Consider the following 21,868-nt stretch of genomic DNA (forward strand, 5'->3'; position numbering starts at 1 on the left):
TTGGCTTCCTTTCCCTCAAGCCCACGCTGTTCATCTCTTGCCTTGCTGTCCACTTTCTCTGAATTTCTTCAGCCTTTAGATTCTCCCTAAGACCCCTTTTTATCCCCACTTCCCTGGAACTGCTGTTTAGTGCCAGTAATGACCCATGAGAACAGAAGAACATTGCGGGTCCCATGTGAGTGTTCCAGCTAGCAGGGCTGGGCTGGGCTGTTTGCTGCTCTCTGGCTGCCACATCCATCCCTGGACCATGAGGATGGAGCCAGGACCACATTCCCACCTGCAGGACCCACTCAGCTGTGAGCATGAACCCATGTCCATATCACAGGACCAGTGTCCAGCTCTGTGCTCTGCCCATCATCAGTAACATCCTTCAGAGGAGTGGGGGGCTCTGGGCCTCGCAGATCTGGCTTGGAGCAGCTCAGCAGGAAGGCAGGAAGCATCCTAGGCTCCAGGGATGAGCATGGCCACAGGTACCACTTCCCCATTCTGGCCAGCACCATGAAGCCAGGGAAAGAGACGGCTGATCCAGGCAATGCCACTTCCCTGGTAGAAAACCCCAGTGCTGTGAAGAGGAATCACAAATTGCAGCAGTGGGGAATGAGGGAAGAGGTCATGGAGGATGGTTTGGCCCCATCCTGGTTCTTGGGATGAACCAGTGTGGAATCCCCATGGGAAACAGAAGAAATGGGTGGTAGGGCATCGTGTGTCTACACCCATCACTGCTCCTTGGAGGAGGAGGAAGATGAGGGTTGATGGTGTTGAGCCATGAGAGCCTTGGCACCGAGGCATTGTGCAGCGGGAACGATGGGAAGGGCTGGCCAAGGGAGGCACCGCTTTCTGCAACAGCCTTCAAAGAGTTTCCCTAAGTGTTGCTGCTCTTCAGGGCTTCCTCCTCCAAGAAAAAAAAAAAAAAAAGTAGGGAAAAAAGGAGACGAGGAACAGCAATCTCTAGGTGCGGGATGAAAGCGGCCTGTCTTGACTATTTACCCAGCAATTATAAGTAAATCGGTGGTGCCTAACGGGGCCGGTTGCCATAGTGACGATGGGATGGAAGGACCAGCATTTGGTCCTGGCTGCAGCCAATCAGGCTGGGAAGCCCAAGCTGCAATATAAAGTAAAGATTCCCATCTTCCAGCCACGCACTTGCCAAGAAAGGGAAATAGGTTCAAGAGTCTGGGGAAAAAAAGTGCTGCGGCCGGCGGCAAGCAGGGCGGCTGCTCCCGTCATGGCGGACTGCGAACGCCCGGGCAGGTGAGAATCCCAACTCTCCCCATCTCCCGCTCATTGTTCTCCCGCGCCGCGGCCCCTCCGCCGCCCCACCCCACCCACGCCGCCGCCCCGACCCCCTCGCCCCGGCACCCACAATGGAACCCCCCTTCGGGTGGGAGACAAAGAGAGGCGGGTGGAGAAATGCTCCACCATTCTCCCCAAATTGCCATCGTAGGCCTTTCAAATCAAATTTCGCAAAGCAGCTTCATCAAAGGCCCCCAGCTGAGAGGCACGAGCCCCATATTCCTGCCCCCCCGGCAGGTCTGGGGTGGTGCGGTGATCCCATACAAAGTCGGCACCGCTCCAGAAGTGTCTTTGCAAAAAAAAAAGAGAGGGGAAAAAAAAAAAAGGGGGGGGGATATGGAGATAAAAAACGCAAGCGAGAAAGAACGGCGCCTAAATTGCTCATCGTCTCCCCATCTCATTACTGGCGACTTCTGAGGACGGATATTTCCAAAGGCTGCAATGAAAGACTTGTGAATGGAGCCCCCCCGGATGAGATCAAAGCCCGAGGCTGGGACGCCAGGGTGTGCCGGAGGAGGGGGCGAGGGCCGGCGGCGCCGCAGGATGCTGGGGGGAGCCTTCCTCCCCTGCTGCTGCTGCCCTCCATGTTTCCCAGTGTCGCTGCCGCCGCTGCCTGACCCATCTTGCAATGGAGACCAGGGACAGTGGCCAGATCCCAACGGCTGGAACCGAGACGAGCAAACTCCGTTGGCTCACAGTTCGGCAACTCTCCCAAAATTCATGGTTAATAAAGGAGCTTATTCTGTCTGGGACCTCTCCAGACACCTCGAATTGCAGATGAGCGGGTGGCTTCCCCACCGCTGGAGCCCACTCCTTGGGTGTCTTCTCTCCTCACGCCGCGGCATCGCCAGCCTGGTGAGCCACCAGCAGAAGGGCCGAGGACAAAGGCAGGAGGACAGAAGTTGTGCCACTTTCCCTTCCCGCCGCCTCCCTTCAAACGCGAGCTGCTTTCTTCTGCTCAGCAATAAATTTGGCTCCGGGCGGCGTTCCCACCACCGGCACCACCGGCAGCCGGGCGCCCCATCAGCGGCACGGAGAGCAAACTCACAGATGGTAAAATAAGAGAGTCGTGTAGGGTTCAAAGAGACCTTCTATGTCAATTGTTATATTATTAGGTAAACTCCAAGAAGAAAATCTTTTAATCCACTGTGGCTAATCCAGTCCACTTTTGTTGGCCAGGACATATTCAGCATCAACAAAAGGCTCTGGCCGACGGACACCGGCATACATAATGTATTGATAACTGCGGGAGTCGGCTCGGCGGCAGAAAGAGACACTGCTCGGGCCGGCAGCGGGGGCCGGCAGGAGGATTTGCCCGACTTTTATCAGTTTTATTTTCATTTCAAAGAACGCGGCTGATATTTGCACTGCGCTGCTTACCGGGGGAGCACAAAGAGGGCAGGGATGTTCCCAGCTCCGGTCGGCCCTGAAACCTCGCCGGGATCCTGCCAGGACCTCAGTGGGAGCCTCACCCCTCACTGCCTCCCCAGGGCAGTGGTGGCACAGAGGGCTGCAAGGCCAGGTTGGTTCTGGGCCTGGTTTTGGGGTGGTGGTTCCCATGGGGAGTTGGCAGATGGGGTGGCTCCCCTTAAATTAGCCATGCCCTGGGATTTACCCTGGAACGGTGCTGTTGCCCTGGGACGGGGGAATCGCCTTACTCTAAGGACATGGGATACAACTGACATGGGAATAGAAGTGTCCATGCTGTGAAGAGCCGGCGCCGCTGGGGAGGAGAAGTGGAGATCTCACCTGGAGTCATCTTGTCTTCCCAACACGGCACAGCAGAGACCAGAGCCAAAGAACGTGGAAAGGAAATAAAACCAGCGGCAGCAAAGGGCAGGTGGGACATGAGTGGGGACCACGTGGCCACAGCCTGGCTGATGTGGGTGTTTGGGCAGGAGGACGTGGGAGCTGGTGGGAAGGAGCCGAGAGGGGTTGAGGTGGCAGCTGTGGATGCTGCAGGTGAGCAGGGCACACCAGCCACCCACCCCCTCCAGGCACTGGGCACGGCCTGTCCTGAGCAATTTGCTCCCCTGGGGCAGTTCTGGGTGAGGGTCCACACCTGGTCGACAGCAGGGCAGGAGGGCATGGATGGCCAGGCTGGGCCCACAGTGTTTGAAAACAGCTGTGAGCTACATGGCTGGACAGGCATTGGTGGCCGTGGGATGGGGATGGGGCTGAGCCAGCAGGGAACTCTGCACAGCAAGGAACTGGGGTCTCTGGTGCATGTGACCTCACTGAGGAGCCCATGGCACTCCCAGGATGCCACTGAGTCCAAAATGTTCTTATTCCTGCTGCGGGTAGCTCAGCACCATCTGAGGCCAGTGGCTCATGTGTAGCCATGGGGATCTTCAGTAAGAACATGGAAAGGAAACAGCAACAGGGAAACCAAAAGGACGCACTTCAAAGGGCCCAGAGGGCTTGCCCAGGGTTTTGTCCTCATGGCAAGGGACGGCAAAGGAGTCCCTCTCCTGAGGGTGGGGGGCTCATGGCACCCCCAGACGCTCTCTGAGGTGGGCACAGGCATTCATCCATTGGGATAGTGCTTACAAGGCACTGACAGGCACAAGTGACCCAGGGAGGAAACAGCCTCACAAGGATTTGGTTGTTACAGCAAGCCCCGGGTCAAGCTGTTCTGCTCTTGCTGCCCTCACAGATACTGGGAATCCTCCAGAACTACAGTCCCTCTCCAGTGGGGTTAAAATGGCCAGTCCCAGAAGCTTCTGGAGGGAATGGATGCACAGTGATTAGGTAGAAAGCTGTGAGTCACCAGCCCTGGACAGTCCATCCTGAGATCCACCGAGGGATCCAAGGGACAGGAGTCAGGGATGTGGATGCCACCCTGAAGCAGAGGTTCATTGGAAGGCTGAAGCGCAGTGGAGGCTCACTGTGCCTCACTGCCCAACCCAGACAGTTGATCTGATCATCACCAAGGCATTCCCAAAACTCCCAGCTCCTCTACATGGTCCATCCAGAGGTCTGCCCAGCACAGAAGCTGCCAGGCCACACTGACACATGAGGAGCACAAACCACCTGGGAGACAGAGGATGAGAATTCAGGCTGAATCATTCATTTCCATCAGGCAGAATTTTTATGGCAGGGGTCTCTGCACAGCTGTTGAAAGCAAGACTAAGATAAATAGGCTGAGCTAAAGATGTTCAGCTTTGGAGACCTGAAAATACCCCTTTGTTGGGAGGAGGGAGACATGGACCTCCTGGGCAGACACCTCGGCTCCATGTCCCACTGCAGGCCAAAGCTCAGGTGGGCTGGGATGACTTCTGGCATTGACTGGTGTCTCGTAGGACACTGCCCACAAGGTGGTTACCCAAGACCACAGGCACTCACCTCACAGCCCTGGGAGAGTCACAGAAGTGTGGGAAGAGGAACCAAAGTCCATGTCAGGCTCCTCTGTGACACATGTTCTCCATGACATGGCCTTGGCACACTGGGGAAGATGCTGCCAATAGGAAGAGTCTAAGTCCAAGATCTGGACAAGATTTGGAGTTGCACATCTGCTTCCAGATGTGTTTTCTCCTGTTTTGAGCCTCTGTAACTATAAAGAATCAGAAAGAAATACAACACAAGGTTGGATTTGCTCACATTTGCCAGCCATGGGTTCTCTGCAGGCTGGTCACTGTGCCAGCCAGCATGTGTCCATGGAAGGACTTCTGACAGGAGGTGCACTGGTAAAAGAATGCCCAGCAGGACAATCAAAGTGGGAATCTATCCTCTGGAAGAACACCAGGACAGCCCTGAGGTGAGAGAGCCAAGGCTGCAGGGGTCTGGCTGCTGTCAGCTCCCACTGTAGGGGAGAGGAGCTGCACAGGCTGAGGGACACAGCATGAGCACAAGGGCTGTGAGGTGCTTGGACATGGGATGCTTGGACACGACATGGTTGGAAACCACATGGTGCCTCCGGTCCTGCAGAGCAAGGCAGTGGCAGGAGCCTCTGTGTCCTGATAAGGACAGGGGACAAAGGGCTGGGAAGTAGCTTCTGTGGGAGACAGCCCAAGGGTTGGCTTTTGGAGGATATGGGGCACTCAAAGCTGCCTGGCCTGATGCTCAAATCTCCAAGGAGAAGCTCTTGTAATCTCTTCCCCAGGGAAGTGGGATGCCACGGGATGCTCATGATCACAATTCCATGACTCCCCCTGCTCCCAGACATTCTGTCCTGGAGAGGATTTGGCCCTGCTGTGGTTCACCTGCCTGGCACAGGAAGGAGAGAATTTAGGAGAGAAGCAGCCAGGCAGAGAGTTGCCAAGTGGTGAGCATGGGTGACAGGCTCAGAAGCACTGGCAGAAGGGGACAGGGATTCCCAAGGCTGACATCCAGTGCCAGTTTGCCTTGGCTGTGGAGCAGCCCTCGGATCCCTCCAAATACAGAGACACCCCACTTCTCTGAGCTTCCTCCCACAGTAAATGATTTCGTGAGCAATTTCTCCAGTTTTCTGTCAGGATAAGACCAACACTTTCCATATCTGCTCACCTCATGCTGGAAAGCCTTGAGATGAGTCAATCCCAGGATGACCTCCTGGGCTGGGCTTGTGCTAGGGCAGTTTAAGCAGCAGAAGAGTTTGGAGACTTCCCCCTCAATGTGTGGAGAAATGGCACGCCCAGCTCATCAGCCAGGACTGTTCCCTGCAGGAGGAAGCAGGTCAGGCCCAGGCACTGCTGGGCTGTGTACAGCATTTTGGCTGCTCAGGACCTCAGCTGCTGTCCACCAGGGCTGAGCCTTTCCTGGCACTGTCCCACTCATTCCCACCATGGAGGAGGAACCCTCCAGTGACCCTCAGGCAGGTCAGTGAGGGTGGAGGGGCTCCAGGGGCTGTCCGTGCTGAGCCCTGGCCACCTTCACTGGGTGCTGGTGACACACCAGTGCAGGGGTCCCAGCTCCCAGCTCAGCCAGGAGGGGTGGCCCTTGCTGGGGAGGTGGCACAGGATGGTTGCTCCAAGGAAAGACCACCTCAGAGGGAAGATGGCCAAGGAGGGCAAACCCACCTGCAGCTGGGGATTTTCAAGGGAAGCAGGAGGTTGGGAAAGGGGTGATGGAGGCTGCAGACTCCATGTGGGTTGAGAGAGATCCCAGAGGGTCTGTGGCTATACTACCAGACAGCTAAAAGGACAGAGGCTCCCAAAAGTGTTCTGCCAGGACTGAGGGTCCCCTGGCTGGGTCTGGCCAGTCCCCATGGCCTGGGACACCTGGTCCTGCAGCACACGGAGCATGTTGTGCCACAGAAGGGCCCAGCGAGGGCTCTGGCTGGCAGACTGTGTCCTCCCGCCAGCACAGCTGTCCTGCCTGACACGGGAAGCCACCAGGAGCCCACTGCTTGCAATTAGCTGCCCATGGCAATTAGATTCTGGCTGCTGGGCTGCCTGGGCACCCAGAGCCAACAATTCCCCAGGGCACAGGATCACTCAGAGGAGCGTTTGGGGTATCTAATGCCCTGTCTGAGGAGCTCGAGGCTGAGAAAATCATTCTGCAGGAGAATTAAGGGGTGGAAATGCTGTGGGGCTTCCCTCAGCAGTGCCCGGTGTGATCACAGGGACCCTTTGCCCAGGGCTGGCTGGAGTTTGGACCTCAGCAAACCAGCCACAACCTCAGCTGCTGTTGTCACTTCATGGGCTCAGAGCTCTCCTGGTGAAGGACAACGGTGCGTTGGGACCTAAACTGTACCTGTCAGGCACAGTGCAGTGGTAAAATTATTTCTAGAGCTTGCCCTGGATGCATGAGCGTTTCTGAGATGTCCTCACAAGCCTTCCTGCACACAGCGAAGCCGACCATAAACCCGTGGGCCACTAGGTGGACTCACAACAAACCAAAATTGCGGGATAGAGAGCCTCATCTCCGGGGAGAGCCTCGTCAAAGCAGAGACACAGTCAGCGAGAGTCGTCCCAGGAGAGAACGGAGAAACAGCAGTATATGTCCAGCTGGCCACCAGAGGTGGAAAATTAGCCAAAACTTGGTCACCAGGCCTTATTTGTCACGAAAATTTTGCCAGCTCCCTGGGAGAGCTGACTGTCCAGGAGGAGTGAGCCAGGAATGTGGGGACAGCTCTCCAAGCTGCACTGCTGATGGAGATCGTATCCAAAGGGTCACACTGGAAATCTTGGGGCTGCAGGACATTGAGACACTACCGAGCACTGAGGTGACTCTCGACAGCCGAGCTGATGATCACAGTTAAGCCAGAAGATCTTGCCCAGCGTTACAAAACAGGTCTGTGAGAGCGGAGCAGCTGATATTTCCGCACTGACCAGCCTTCCCTCACCTTCCAGCAGCCCAGGTCACAGTCACTGACGGCTGGGTAAAGGAAACCCATCTTTCCCGGCAGAATTCCCGGCAGAATCCAGCAGGTTGAATTATCACAGGCTGCTCTAGGATAACCCTGCTGCAGGAACCAGCTGTTTCCATGCAGCTGTTCCTCATGTTGTTCTCATCCCATCCCACTGTGGGGACACTGGAGCAGAGGGCAAGCAATGCCCTGGGCAGGTGGGTGGGCCCTGGCTCTGCAGTGGGGCTTGGGAACCAGGGACAGGGTTGTCCCCTGACACTGCTGCTCCCTCCTGCCCCAGCTCTGTAGGCTGGGACCATTTCAGCAGGGATAACCACTCCAGAGGCCCCGTGCTCAAGACAGAGCACACCCTGCTCCAGACATCTCCCTCTCACAGAGAGGCAAGCTGTGAAGTGTGTCCTTCAGGACTGTGGGACCAGGTTCCACTCCTGTGAGTGAGGAGCACAGAGCTGTCCAGCTCCCCTGGAAACATCTCCTGGGTAGGGTGGTCCCAGCAGGGCCGAGCTGACATCTCTTCTCTCTGCAGAGCGGCACTTCTGGGATGCATGTGGACGGCATCCCAGCCCTGGCACCCCAAGAGGAGCAGCGAGCCTGGTGGTCTGGAGCATGGAGAGGCAGGAGTGCAGGGCACAGGCCCGGGCTGGACCCCAAAGGTGGGTGCAGGAAGGTGTGTGGGGTGTCCCAGGGGGGTGCTCACCTTCACTGGCTGGGGATGAAGAGCACTGGGCATTGGTGGTGCTGGGTGGGCTCCTGGGCCATTGCTTTGGCAAAGAAGGTTGATCAAAACCAGGGGAGCTGTAGGGTCTGGGATGTGGCAGGGATCTGTCAGGGTCTTGGATGTGGCAGGGTCTCAGATCTAGCAGGGGTCTTTGAGGGTCTCTTTGCTCTGCCAGATATGGGAACCTTTCCCCAAAAGCAGCATAGCAGCCAGGTGGGGAGGGCTGGGGGGACACACCAAGTGCCTAGCACCCCTATCAGTTCATACATTTCTACACCACAGCCCTGAGCTGGATAGGAGCCCAGGGCTTATCTGGGGTGGGACAGGAGTGAGAAGAGAAGCCCATGTGAACAAACTGGGCTTTGCCCAGCCAGGGCAGAGGAACAGCAGCTGATTATAGTCACTGGCTGTTACTGGGGTTATGAAAGGTGCAAACCAAGCAGAGGAGAGTGGCCATGAGCTGCTGTGACTCCCCCTGGGCTGGATGGAATGGAGGAGGAGGAGTATGGGCAAAGTTTTGACCAAAACTCCGGTCCTGAGCCCAAAATATGAGGCTAGAGGTGGCTGACAGTCAGAAAGGAGCTGGGGTGGTCTGAGGGCTGGTGGTAGGAGGGTCACAGAAGTGTGGGAAGACAAATAAAAGTCCATGTCAAGCTCCTCTCTGAGGAGGGTGCTGGGTGAGCAGCACATCCAGAGCAGCCTCCCAAGGCATGGCATGAGCATGTCTGCGATCTTTTTTGGGGGAAATGTCAGGTTTGGGGGCTCTCTAATCCAGCGGGAAGGGCAAAGCAGAGCTGGGGGAAACAGGCTGATGCCAGGGCAGGCACAAAGAGAAACACCTGGAGGTGAAGGCAGAGCAAAGCCCTGGGAGAACAGGCCAGGGTGCTGGGACACTGCAGGGGCTCAGGGTTATCTACTGGGGCTTCCATCTGCCATTTGAGCATCTGCACCACTATGGGCAAGCACTGGCAGCTGCAAAACTCAGTTCAGACAGCTCCCTTAGCTGGTCCAGGCCCTCCTCCCCTCACATGTCTGGAAGAAGGTCATCTTGGCTACGATTTTTGTTATTTTTGATGTGAGCAGTAAAGCTTTTGCCCCATCCACCTTCTCCAGGCCTGTACCCCAGCATAAACAGGGGACTTGCAAGCAAGCACCCATGTGGGAACAGGAGTGAACAGGGAAACTGGGAAGATTTTTCTGGAGGGGAAGGATCTGAGCGCCCAGAGCAGCCAAGCCCTGCAACCTTCCCACTGCCTGGAACAGGCTCCACCATGGGCTTTATAAAAGAGCAGGATCTGAGTGAAAAGGCATAAACTTGGTGTCCAAACAGTGCTTCATCCTTTTTACCCAGCATTAGGAGCAATGTGTTTGCCTCCTTGAGCTGCGGAATCCAAAGAAGGAGGCATGCCCAGGCTGCCTGTGGGACCTGCACCCACAGCTCCATGGATGCTTTGGCAGCCTGACATGGTCAGGGTGGGCAGATGTCTTTAGACTCTGCAAGAAGGGATGCTGTGGTGGTTGAAATCAGCATCACTCACTTCCACTCTACCCCCCAGCCCTGGCACAGCTGTCTATGGCCATCCTCACTGCCCACCCTGAGATCTGCTCCATCCACCCCTCCCAGTGAGGCAGGTGCTCTCATCCAGCCCCCAGCCCTATCCATGACCACTTCTCTGCTTTGTTCTCCTGCCAGCCATATCCTGTGGCTCTGCTTGCTCGTCCCCACAGTGACAGTGCCACTGGGCTGTTGGTGCCTCATCCCAGCTGGGCTCTTTGGGATGCTCTGGTTCCTGGTGCCACAACACCAATACTTTTATCTTGAATGTTAATACATTTTCTTCCTCCTGTTCTGTAAGCATCATCTTGCCAGTGCTCCAAGAGAGAGCTGTTAGCCCCCTCTTGCACCTGAGACCATTATTTTCTTGGCAATAACTTTTTCCTTTAAATCTTTAAATCATTATTTTCTTCAGCCATCATTGGTCATGTAGTCAAATCCCAGGTCCTGCCGAGGCCCAAGGTGGGAGGCAGCACATCCCTGTGAGCGAGCTGCCCTTTGCCTCTTGCCAGTGATCAGTGTAGGACCTCATATTCCAAGAGTATTTCTCTTTATCCCCTAGTTCCAAAAAGGTTTTTGAATAAAAACACCGGACTTCGGCATCGCTTATGACCTTGCAGGAGCCTTTTAAATGGCAGCCAAAGGTCGAACAGCACCATCTAGTGCGCTCCCTCCCGAATCCGCCAGCGCCGGAGGGACGCCGGCTCACACCCCCGCAGATCCCTGCCGCTGGAAGGAGCGCTGCGGGCTGGCAGCCCACCAACCATCACCATCAGCACCGCGGCAGGCCCACCTTGCTCTCGGGGAGTCAGTGAGTCGCTACAAAGAGCTGAATTCATTTGGGAGGACTCCAGTCAGTGCTGAACCTGATCCAAGCGGTTTCAGGCCCTGCAGATGGGATGTTAGAGAGCTGCGGGTGCAGGAGGAGAGGGTGCTACAGATCACATCCCTGTGCAAGGAGGCTCTGGAATTGCACTGCACCAGTGCTGCCTGCATGCAGCACAGACTCTTTGGACCAAAGGCTGAGAGCAGTTCCTTTTCTTCAGTGTTTGCTGTTTGTTTCTTCCAGGCAGAAAGGAAGGTGTGCATTGGGAGCTGGGAAGTGTCCAGCACCCCAGGTTCACATGGAGCCAGCCTCAGTGGCAGGGTGACACCAGGGGTGCACCAGAACACCATTGCCATCTTGGTGGTGGCAGTTTTAGTGTGAGAGTGATATTTGGGGTAAAAGGCAGAGCTTCATGATCAGCTGATCAAGAAGGGAAAATAACCAGGTTTGGTTCATTGGCCTCAAAGACCTTGCAGTCTGATTCCTCCAGCACACAGCCAGGAATGCTCAGTGTGGTTTATCACAGGTTTGATGTCCTCAGATAAATCTGGAAGTAAGTGGTTTTGGCCCCTAGTAGAGTGCAGGGATAAGTTTCCTCGTCATGAGCCACCTTAGGGGTAAAAGGCAGGGAAGGGGCTCCAGAGGGAGCCCATGGCTCTCTCAGCCCCAAGCATCCCTGCTAGAGGACAGAAAATAATGAGGCACTGCGAGGGTTTGGCATCGACCAGTGAGATTTTGCTTCACCTGGCCTAGGAAGGGGCTGCGGCCTGGCTGCCTTTGCTGGAGCAGGGCAGTGCTGGCCCTGCTTTCCCTGGGAGCATGCACAGAGTGATCCTGGACTGCTGGAAGGGACATGCCAGCTGGTCTGGAGGCCCCCTGACTCTGTGTGCCTGCAGGCTGGTCCTCAGTCAAGGCTGTGTCCCTTGAGCTGGGGGAAGGTGCCAGGAGCTGGTGGGAGCAAGATAAGCCTCCAGCACTTCTCCCACCTCCCCAGGTCCAGCCCAACCCGAGGAGCAGTAAGGAAGGTCAGGGAAGGATGGCAGCATGAGGGAGGCCATGTTAAGACCCAGCACCTCAACCACCTCCATCCTTCTGCACTCAAATTCACTACCCACCACCTCGGGCTGTCCCTTGCAACGGAAAAATCTTGCTGTGGTTTTTCAAACAAATTCAGTTCAAGCCATGAATCTTGCTGGGCCTTTCTCTGGGAGATGAAAAGCTCTTTAACACCTGATCGTCTCTCACCCATGAAGCGGCTGAAGTGCTATAATGGAGGCGTCTCTGGGGCTCCTTTAAACTTGCTGGGGAGGCTGCAGGCCTCAGCTACCCCCCTGCAAAGCACTTTTAACTCTCCTCCACCTTCTCCCGATTTCTCAGCATCCTTTCCAAAACACAGATCTGGAACCCTTCTGCTGTAGCACGCAGCCCTGTTCCAGCTGGACATCCCCCATGGGGACCTTGCTGCTCCCACATTATCCCTCCTTCCTCCTAAACTCCCAGGTTTCCAGCAGAAGGGCCCTGTGTTCAGTGGACAGACCCTTTCACAGCTGCTCGCATTCAAGCACGTTTTATTTGTCAGGGACTCGGCTTGTGAAGTTTTCTACAGCTGTCTTGACCTCGTCCACATCTCCTGCCCCTCTCATTTCCCTCGCCCCGGCGTTTTTCTCAGCAGGGCTTTTTAATCTATTTCTAGACCATTGATGGAAATACTGAATAGCACTGGGCTTCCCATCCAAGCCCGGACACCCACTGAGCGCACTCCCATTCTGCAGGGATTCCCCATTGATGGCTGTCGGTTTGCCAGCTCCCAGCCTCTTTAAGGTGTCCCTCTTGATGTTGTATTGTGCTAATTTTTAATCAGAATAGTATATGGATTAAGTCACATGCCTGAACAGAGCCCAGGTCTATTATTTCTATGCCGCAACCTTTATCAGCCAAACTTGTAATCTCTTCAAAGGATGACATCAGAGTTTGACAAGAGCTATTTTCTGGAAACTAGGCTGATTGCATTAATTATATTCCCATCCTTTAATTCCTTACCAGCTGAATCCCACATCAGCTTTTCTATTATTACGCCTGAGATCAGTATTGCACTGCTACGCGTAAATCAGCTCCAAGCATCGTTCACACGAGAGAGTGCAAGGAGCCACATCATCCTGGCATACTCTGTGGTGGGGTGGGATGGGGAGTGTCACTGCCCAGAGTGGATATTTGGGAGTTTCACAAAGTTGAAAAAAAATTCTGCATTTTGAAAAGTGTTCCCTAAATGCATTGAGGCGGGCAGTTGTGGGGTGTAGTCACATAAGAAAGCAGAAACAGTCCCTATTGGAAACGATTCTGAGTTTTTTCTGCTTTTCAGAGGATTGTCTAGTGGCTTGTTTGCACGTTCAGCTTTTGGGATGGTATCTAGGGTCTGCCTGGCTCGGAGTCCATCACTACTTTCCAGGGAACATGCACAGTTTTGCACTTTTGCACGCCACGCCGCTCTCATTTGATCTCTGCATCCGGCAATCCACTTCTCCCTTCAGTGTCCCCCACCACTGCAGCCTCAGAGCTGGTGCAGTCTGGTCCCGATAACCAAACATCCCCGATTTGGGGAGTCTCCACGTGGAGTGACCCATTGCAGTCCGTGCAGTGCCACCTCTCGGACAGTCCCTGATTTCTCCCCGCAGCAGTTGCCCAGCTCAGAGAAGCAGGACACACTTTGCAGGTTCCAAACCAGCTCTAGTTGTTGTTGGAGCCAAGAGTGGCTAATGGACTGGTGCCCCTACATTCCCAGGCCCATAGTGCGTGGTCTGAACTGTACAAAACTCAGGCGTGTCTTGGTGTTCAACAAGGATAGAGCCGTGGAGGCTGGTGGTGTTTGAGGGCTTATGCCCTCCCTGGGCAGATCGCTCTCTTCGACGAGACCCTGGAGGTCTCCAGAGTTTCTCTGGGGCCGGCTCTGCCCAGGATGCTCACGGGCTTCCTTCATCCGGGGCCGGACAAAGCCCTGGAGCCACTCAGCCCTTGAGGTGCCCACCCAGCCGGGGCTCTGAGGGAAGCCCAGCCCGAAGGCTCGACCGTGTGCCGGGAGCTGTCCGAGGAGCCCAGCCCGTACAATCGGCAGTGTGCTGCGGCTCCCGGCCTCCCCGAGCCGGGACCTCCGCGCTGCCCCGGGCCGGCCCTGCGGCGGGCGCGGGGCCTGCAGCCGCCCCGAGCCCCGCGTGCCGCCGCGCCGCCTCCCCGGGCCGGGCCGGGCCCGCTCCGCCCCGCTCCGGCCGCCGGGCCCGCAGTACCGGGCGGGGGCGCGGGGGGCGCGGCTGAGCCGCCGTGCCGGGCTGGGAGGCAGCGGCGCAGGCGGAGCGGAGCGGAGCGGGGCTCGGCTCGCTGCTGCTGCTGCTCTCGCTCCCCGCCGCCGCCACCCGCCTGCGGCCGCGGCCATGGGCGTCCCGGGCCGCCCGCTTTGTGCCGCCGCCGCCCCTCCGGGCCGCCGCCGCCGCTGAGCCGCATGGGCCGGGCCCCGCGCCGCCCCGGGCCGCCGCCGCCGCTCCGCGCGGGTGAGTGAGGCGGCCCCGGCCCAGGCCCTGCGCTGAGGCCGCGCCGAGGCCGCCGCGGGCGGGAGCGCGGGGCCGCGCCGGGGCCGCCGAGCTGGGCTAGGCCGCCCCGGGCGCGGGGGGAAGGCCGGGCGGGCCGGGAGGGCGAGCGGGGCCGGGGGCGGCGGCGGGGGGGCGGCGCGGGCCGGGTCCCGCGAAGTTGCCCGGGGGGCGGCGGGGGCCCCGCGCGGCGCCCTGTCAGCGGCGGGGCCGCCCCGGAGCCCACCTGGCCCCGCGCGTCCCGCGGGGCGGCCGGGGGTCCCCTCCGCAGCCGGGCGGGCGGCTCGGCCGGGCGCCTCGCGTGTCCTCCGGGAGGCACCCCGGGGCTGCCCCGGCCGGGGCGAGGAGCCAGCGCCGCTCCGCCGCAACAATGCCCGGCGTGGCTGTGGGGCTGTGGTGCCGCTGCCCCGGGGCTCCCCTTCACCCGGCCGGGGGTCAGCGGGGACGTGCCCCGCAAACGGGGGGGCGAGTCCTGCGCTGGCTTTCAGAAGCGGGGTAAAAACCGCCCAGAACCGCCCCGTGGTGCCGAAGCCCAGCCCCGTCCCGCGGTGCCCGGGCGGCAGGGGCTGTGTGCCGGGGGCTCGGGCCGGGTGTGAGCGCGGCGCTGGCTCCTGCCGCGCTCCTCACGGGGCCCAGCCGTCCTCGCTGCCCGCTCCTGGGCTCGCTGGGTTGTTTCACGATGGACAGGTGGGCTGTAAGGACAGGCACGGTCTTCGGCGGCGGTTCTTGGTTTAGCCAGGATCAGGAAATGGGGAGGAAATGCTAAAGCATCCCAAAGATGTTCGTTGGTGCGGGGTTTGCTTTGATAGGGAGGGCGAGCTAAACTGTGTCTTTCCTGGTGTGTTTTTACATGCAACGGAGTTAATCCAGTGCAAGGAGTAATTTGTGAGGCTGCTGGTGCTCTGCAGTACTTGGGGCTTAGAGGCTGAGGCTGTTCTGTAACACAAGGCTTTTGCTACTCGCTTTAAATGATGAGGCTGATTTGAGCAGCAGAAGTAGCAACCCATGTATTGCCCTTTTCTTCCTTCCCTGCCTTCCCCATACCTTCCATCCTCCATATTGACTCGTTGCTGTTCTTTTAAAACATCGTACTTGATCAGGTTTCCTTGTCAAGGTGGTTTTCTCATCTTACTTTGATGACCTGAAATTTTCCCAGGCTTGTAGCTTGCAGTTTTGTTAGCACAAATGAACCTTTTCTCAACGGCTTGCCTACAAAATGCAGTGCTAGAACTGAGCTCCTGTACTAACATGCCCAACTGAAGCAAGAATGCAGTCCAGATGCCCAAAATATTAGGGTCAACGATGCATCTGGATTCCCCGAGAGCTAGACGAGGCAACGCGGTGTATTTCTGAAATGCAGAGATTTGTGAGGAATGTGGCGCTGGTATGTCACTTGAGCGTAGGAAAGCCACCTGTGTTTGATTAAGGTGCAGCCCCGCTTTCAAGACTAACTGGCTGTTCCTTAAAAATAATTTTCATGAGCCTTAAATCCCTGTTTAAGGATAAGAATTTCCTAGATCCATAGCCAGATAAAAACGTGTTGCCTTAGTATGATCTGATATATGTCCTGTCCAGGTGGGCAGTGCAGAGGATGGCTTGTGTCCTGTGGTACCTGAGTATGGATCTCTTGGATGTGGGCTGCCACATGCCGGGGTCATGTGTAAACCCTGGGGTTGGGAAATTGACTGGTGTTTTAGCATAGTGTCAGCTGTATCAGTGATGCCAAATTCCAGATGTAAAGTTTTGGGATATTCTGTAACTGTCATTTTTAGCCTCTGCCTGGTTTGAGCTCGATTGTGTGCTCTCAGGAGTTACCAAGCCATTAATTCTGCTGAAAAAGAGGTGTGAGTAAAGTAAAGGTGCAGAGCATAACCACTAGTTTATTGTCTTAGAGTGTTTATTTCCAGTGATACTCGCTTATTTTTTCCTCATCTGTTTCAGCCGAACAAACTTGTTCACCTTGGAGCTACAAATATTAGTGATTTGAGATTGGCACTCATCCCCCACTGTTGCCACGCAAGCAAGGACCAGAAAAATGAATATCCAGGGGAAAGGCTTCCCCTTGGACCTGGGAGGAAGCTTCACTGAAGATGCTCCAAGGCCACCGGTTCCTGGTGAGGAGGGGGAGCTCGTGTCCACAGACCCGAGGCCAGTCAGCCATGGTTTCTACTCTGGTAAAAGTGATGTGATCAGAAACGAGACGTCCACGGCAACACCGAGGCGCTCCGATTTGGATTTGGGGTACGAGCCCGAGGGAAGTGCTTCACCAACTCCACCCTACCTGAAGTGGGCCGAGTCGCTGCACTCCTTGCTGGATGATCAAGATGGCATCAACCTCTTCAGGACTTTCCTGAAACAGGAGGACTGTGCAGATCTGCTGGACTTTTGGTTTGCCTGCAGTGGCTTCAGGAAGCTGGAGCCGTGCGTGTCTAATGAGGAAAAAAGACTCAAGCTGGCAAAAGCCATTTACAAAAAATACATCCTCGACAACAATGGCATTGTGTCCCGGCAGATCAAACCGGCCACAAAAAGCTTCATCAAAGACTGTGTCATGAAACTGCAGATTGACCCTGACATGTTTGACCAGGCCCAAACGGAGATTCAGTGCATGATAGAAGACAATACCTATCCTTTGTTCCTTAAGTCGGATATTTATTTGGAATACACAAGGACAGGTGGGGAAAGTCCAAAAATTTATAGCGATCCGAGCTCGGGGTCTGGGACAGGTAAAGGGCTACCTGGTTATCTGCCAACTCTGAACGAGGATGAGGAGTGGAAGTGTGACCAAGAGGCCGAGCCCGAGGCCAGCAGGGACTCGGCGCCTTCCAGCAGGCTCACGCAGAAGCTGCTTCTGGAGACGGCCACGCAGCGCGCGGCCCCGGCCCGGCGCTACAGCGAGGGCAGGGAGTTCAGGTAGGTGGGGAGTGGGCCAGGGAGCTGCTGTGGCCGTGGGGGATGTGGGAAACCTTGGAGGACCGTGGGTGCTGAGGAGCGTCCACATTGGTACAGGATGGCATTGCCGAGTGGTTTGGTGGAGAGCAAAGCTTTGTTTGAAACTAATCGCAGGTTGTTTTAAAGGTGTCTTTAGCTGCTCCAGTCTGATAGTGCCAGATCATCCCTGCAGCATGTTCTTCACCTGGAGAAACTGCTGCTGGAGGTGTTCTGGAGGCAGGTAGGGCTTGGTGGGCGGTGCAAAGCCATGAGCAGCCCTCATGCACATGTGGCAGGTGGCTGGGCAAGCTGCAGTGCCAGGTTTGCAGTAGCTGCACCAGCAGAAGGTCAGTGTTTAGGTACTGTAACATGGGCAGGCACAGCTGGTGGTGACACTTCCTGTGAAGAAATTGTCATGAGCCACAATTGGGAGCTCACAGGAGATAGATACCCTCGCCTTGGTGATGTGGGTAGGATTGAAGCAGCATTGGTGGTGGTGCTCCCTGATAATGGTACTGCTTTGCATATGAGATTTCCAGCACTGAATTCTAGCAGTGTCAGAATCCCCAAATCCAGTTAAAACCATGCCCTGCTGAAGCTCTTCCCTTCATGAAAGTAATTGCTGGGGGTTTTTTTTAACTGTAGGACTTGCACAGTTCTGCAGCCTGTTTTTTTCTCGGTCCCCCACCCACTTCCAGCCAACATGGATTTTGAAACTTGCTGAGAGCTCAGTTAAAATTCCAGACAATTAACTTAGCAGGGAGCTCTCTGGGATCAATAAGCATGTGTGTGTCTAACCCTTGCTGAATCAACAGAACCCGGCCAGGACACATTCCTACTTTTTTTTTCTCCCCCTTTTTAAAATAAAATCTCCTTGTTTTAAGACCTGCTTAGTCTAAAATCTGACGCTTTGTGAAGATTACGAAATGAAGTAGCTGAACTGTCCTCTTCAAAGGCTCCTGCCTTATGAAAAGCATTTCTGTGTTTAATCTCCCTCGGCCGTCCCTTTAGGCTGGCAGCTGGAAGCGCATCCCACCCCGCGCAAGGTCTCGGCGCCTTTCAGCTGGCAAAATGTTCTCGGTTTGATTCTTGTTTTCTTACAGATTTTGAGGAGGGGATGTTGCATGTGAATCTCTTGGGGAGGGGGAAAGAAAGGGAATTCATGTTGGCTCCCGCTGTTTTAATCAGGAGTCAGAAAAAAAAATATCCCAGTGTCTTGGGACTTTCCCATGGAATTAATAAAAACCTTGAATGTGTTTTGAAGTGCATTTCACTGAGGAGTTGGGTGCTTACCATAAATGGAGGATTAGAAAAGTCTGTGATTGAAGTATCTTTTTATTTAAGCAATAATGGCGTTAAGATTGAAACTAACTTACTTGAGGGTCGGCTGTGTTTAGTTTCCTTACCAGACCAGGTAGTAAATCCTGTGTGCGACACTGAGCTGTTTAGCCCCAGCTTCAAGAAAAAGGTGCACTTCACCCATTATCTGAATATATCTGTGCCAGGTTGTAAAGTGGTTTAAGAAATGTGCTGTGAAATAGAAGTGTTTTGAAGTAGAGTTCATCAGTCCTGGACATTTTCATAGGAGATTGGAACAACTTGAAATAAATCTTTACCTGGAGGATGGAGATCAGAGAAAATGTGTGGCTATTAATTTGTAGTGTCCAACAGCCTGTCATTGTGGCTACGGATGCTCTGCTGACCTGTGGGGTAGTGAGGCAAAGAAACGTTTGCCATTCTCACCAGAGCAGGAGTCACTTCTCAACCTGGAGTAGCTGAAGATAAGGGATTTATTTTATTTTTTGAGTGTTGGTCTGTCAGCTTCTGTGGTGTCCAGAGCATTGCCATGGAAGACACTGCTGAACTGCTTAATCTCTGCATTTTTTATTCTAAAAACTGCTGAGAGACTAATTTATGAGGTGATTGCTCCTCTTTGAGCAAGACCTTGTGGTTGAATTAACCTTCTTCCTGGATGTTGTATAGCAATAGCTGTCTTGAACAAGCTGTTTTTTAGGCTGTAGCATCTTTATCCTGCAGACTTCTTGTTCATTCACTTTCTCACCTGAGGAAGTGTGCTGGAAGCTGCTTGCAGCAGGAAGTGATGGCTGCATGCAGCAGTTGAAAAGCTGTGTCCCAATTTATTTTGAAAATTTCCACAAACCTCTTTTTCTTTTTCTTTTTTTTTCTTTTTTTTTGGCATATGTGAGGAAGAATTTCTCATTTCTCTTCTTTGGGGAATGTTGAAATAAGCTGTTTTGCATTATATCTCAGGGCCTGTTTAATCTTCCCAAGATTGAGCTGCTATTCCTTGGCTTCCATGGAAACCCTAAATAAAGAAGAATCTAAGCAAATGCAATAGAAGTATTTCTCTGTTAGCAAATGAGCATCCTGAATCAGCTCCAGGTTTTTTTTTCAACAGAAAGTTCATAAATCTTGATGCAGTAGCTCTGCTCTCGGGAGAACAAATGTAAAAAAATTCCTCAAACGGCAGAAGACAACCCGTTACTAGCGTTGGATATTTTTGAAGGTGTGCAAGTGTGCAGGCAGATTTGAGAATACCCTGAAGCCAAAAGCATCGCTGTTACCCACTGTGTTTTTGTATGCGTCGGAAAAGGCCAATAGTCATTATCGTTAGGCTCCTGCAAATTAATTGGACATTGGTTATGGATCAGTGAACTTCAAAGAGGGTAACCCCCGAAGATCTCGGGCATTAACTCGCAGCTTCCGAAAGTGACACTAACGTGGTTGTGAGGGCGGCTAAATCGTTCATTAACCTTCTTCCGACACGCCGGGACAGCGTTCCTCGGAGTTGGAGAGCAGAAATTAAACCTGTGCCTGCGAACCGCCTGCAGCCTGCTTTTCAAGCGCTCCAGGAAAACGCAGCCTCTGAAAAAGTTGGAAATTCGGTGCGTGGTGGTTTGGTGGTGTCTTTTCCTGCGGTGGGTTTCTCAGTCTCTCTCTTTAGTTCTGTGTGGGAAGGGGCTCCTGCCCCACTCCCAAAGCATTGAGAGCAGCGCTCTCGCAGGCCTTGCCTTTGCCTTCTTCTGTGGTGGGAAGTGAGACGAGCGTATGGTGTTACCTGCCAGCAGCTCTGCCTTCATCTCTCCTGGAAACCAGGCACACTGAGAGATTTATATTAGTTATGCCAATTGTTTCAGGTTTTGACCCATTCCATGCAGTGTACAGCATTGAAGAGGAAGCCTGGATGATGGTGATTAGAGGACACGTGGTGGTGAATGAAGTCTCCAGTTGTTGGGTTTTGAGGAGTGTTGGTGCTGGAGCTGCTGGGCACGGATGGAGAAATTTCTCAGCGTGGGCTTTGATATACACAGGGGGTTGTTTTGGTTTTTTTTAAGAAGCTGGCTCCAAGCTTTAATTTCCACAGTGCTGGGCTGACTAAGCTCACCGCGTTTCACAAGTGTTGGTGGTTCAAATGAAAAGGGTGGGTGATGTGGTTCTCCAGGCTGGTAGGAATCACCAGGAGAGTCCTTGTGCCTGTGCCCACGCACTGGCAGCCACTCCGGACACGTGGGAGGGCAGCTCTCCCCAAAACACACAGCCAGCACTTCATGGTGGGATGTGTGCACAGGAGGCAAGTGGTGGAAAGCTGAAGAAGCTTTAAAGGGGTGTGACAACCTCTGGTTTGGGACAGCGCAGTGACAGACTAACATGTAGAGGTTCAGGGAAAGCACAGGATCTCTCCATGGCTTAGGGAGCACAAACGGTCCAGCGGTCAGAAGCTGGGACTGCATCAGGAAGGAGCTGGCAGAAGTTTAGCTGGCAGCCCTAATTTTGAGGTTGGCTGCTTCGTTCATAATTAAATATTAAATTGCACACCTCTGACTCAAGACTGTGTGGTGTTGAAAGAATTGGTGTTAATTGTACTGACTGGTTGGAAAACTGAGGGTGCAAAATCACAAACCCTGGTGCAGAGGCAGTCGTATTTAGAAAATTTAAAGATGCATTACCTTCTTTCTGATGTTTCTTCTAGCTGGAGAGGCAGCACATGTATCTTGGAGCTGGGCTGTAGGAGCTTCATGGGAGCTTGTTTGCAGGAAGAAAACAGCTACTGAATGTTAGACCCCTATGTCAAGTTGGGAATGCTTATCTTGAATTAAAATTGATGGGCCCACAGTATCATTTGTAATCAGTACAACCCTGTTTGGGATCTTTGTAGAGCAGTGACTCTTTCCAGTTTTAAAGAAAATAATTTGCAGAAGAATAGTTTGGGTTCTGCATTGTTCTTGAGAGAAATCAGTGAATCCAACAGGCAGGGGGTAAGGGCTCTAAGTGGTAATTTAGTGGCTGGGGCACTTTAAGATATACAGGACAAAGACTGATGGTGTTTTTGCACAGAAGTTAACGCCAGCTTTTTAAAATATATTGTTAAGCTGATGAAACTTCTGTGTGGAAATGCTTACATTACATTAACAGTGTAAAGTATTTATGCTAGTGGTTGCCAAGTTTTAAAATAGATTTATTTGAAGAAGAATACCTTTTGTGCCCATAGCTTTGCCTCCGCACAAATCAAGATGAAGAAGTGGTGCGTTTGTGTTTGGTTATGGATCAATGCTTTGGCTTCTTTCAAAGACAGGTAGTTAAGCTTTTAGCACTCTAATTTGATTAATGAATAGTGTTTTCTCCCCTCCTCCAGCAAACAAAGCCTTGTTTTGTTGTGATT

General features: G+C 54.1%; 1 protein-coding gene across 1 annotated transcript in view; it reads left to right on the forward strand.

The window, feature by feature from the left end:
• The first annotated feature begins 14,113 nt into the window (after window positions 1-14,113).
• The window catches only part of AXIN1 (axin 1), a 71,645-nt gene continuing 63,890 nt past the window's right edge, over window positions 14,114-21,868 (forward strand). The window contains exons 1-2 of the mRNA XM_066197952.1: window positions 14,114-14,220; window positions 16,198-17,169. Coding sequence (XP_066054049.1) covers window positions 16,292-17,169 — 878 coding nt within the window. The 5' untranslated portion in view covers window positions 14,114-14,220; window positions 16,198-16,291. The remainder of the gene's footprint in view (window positions 14,221-16,197; window positions 17,170-21,868) is intronic.

The sequence above is a fragment of the Chamaea fasciata genome, unplaced genomic scaffold (assembly GCF_029207755.1).
Source record: "Chamaea fasciata isolate MVZ Bird 193981 ecotype frontalis unplaced genomic scaffold, bChaFas1.0.hap1 SCAF_16, whole genome shotgun sequence".
NCBI classification, from domain to species: Eukaryota; Metazoa; Chordata; class Aves; order Passeriformes; family Sylviidae; genus Chamaea; species Chamaea fasciata.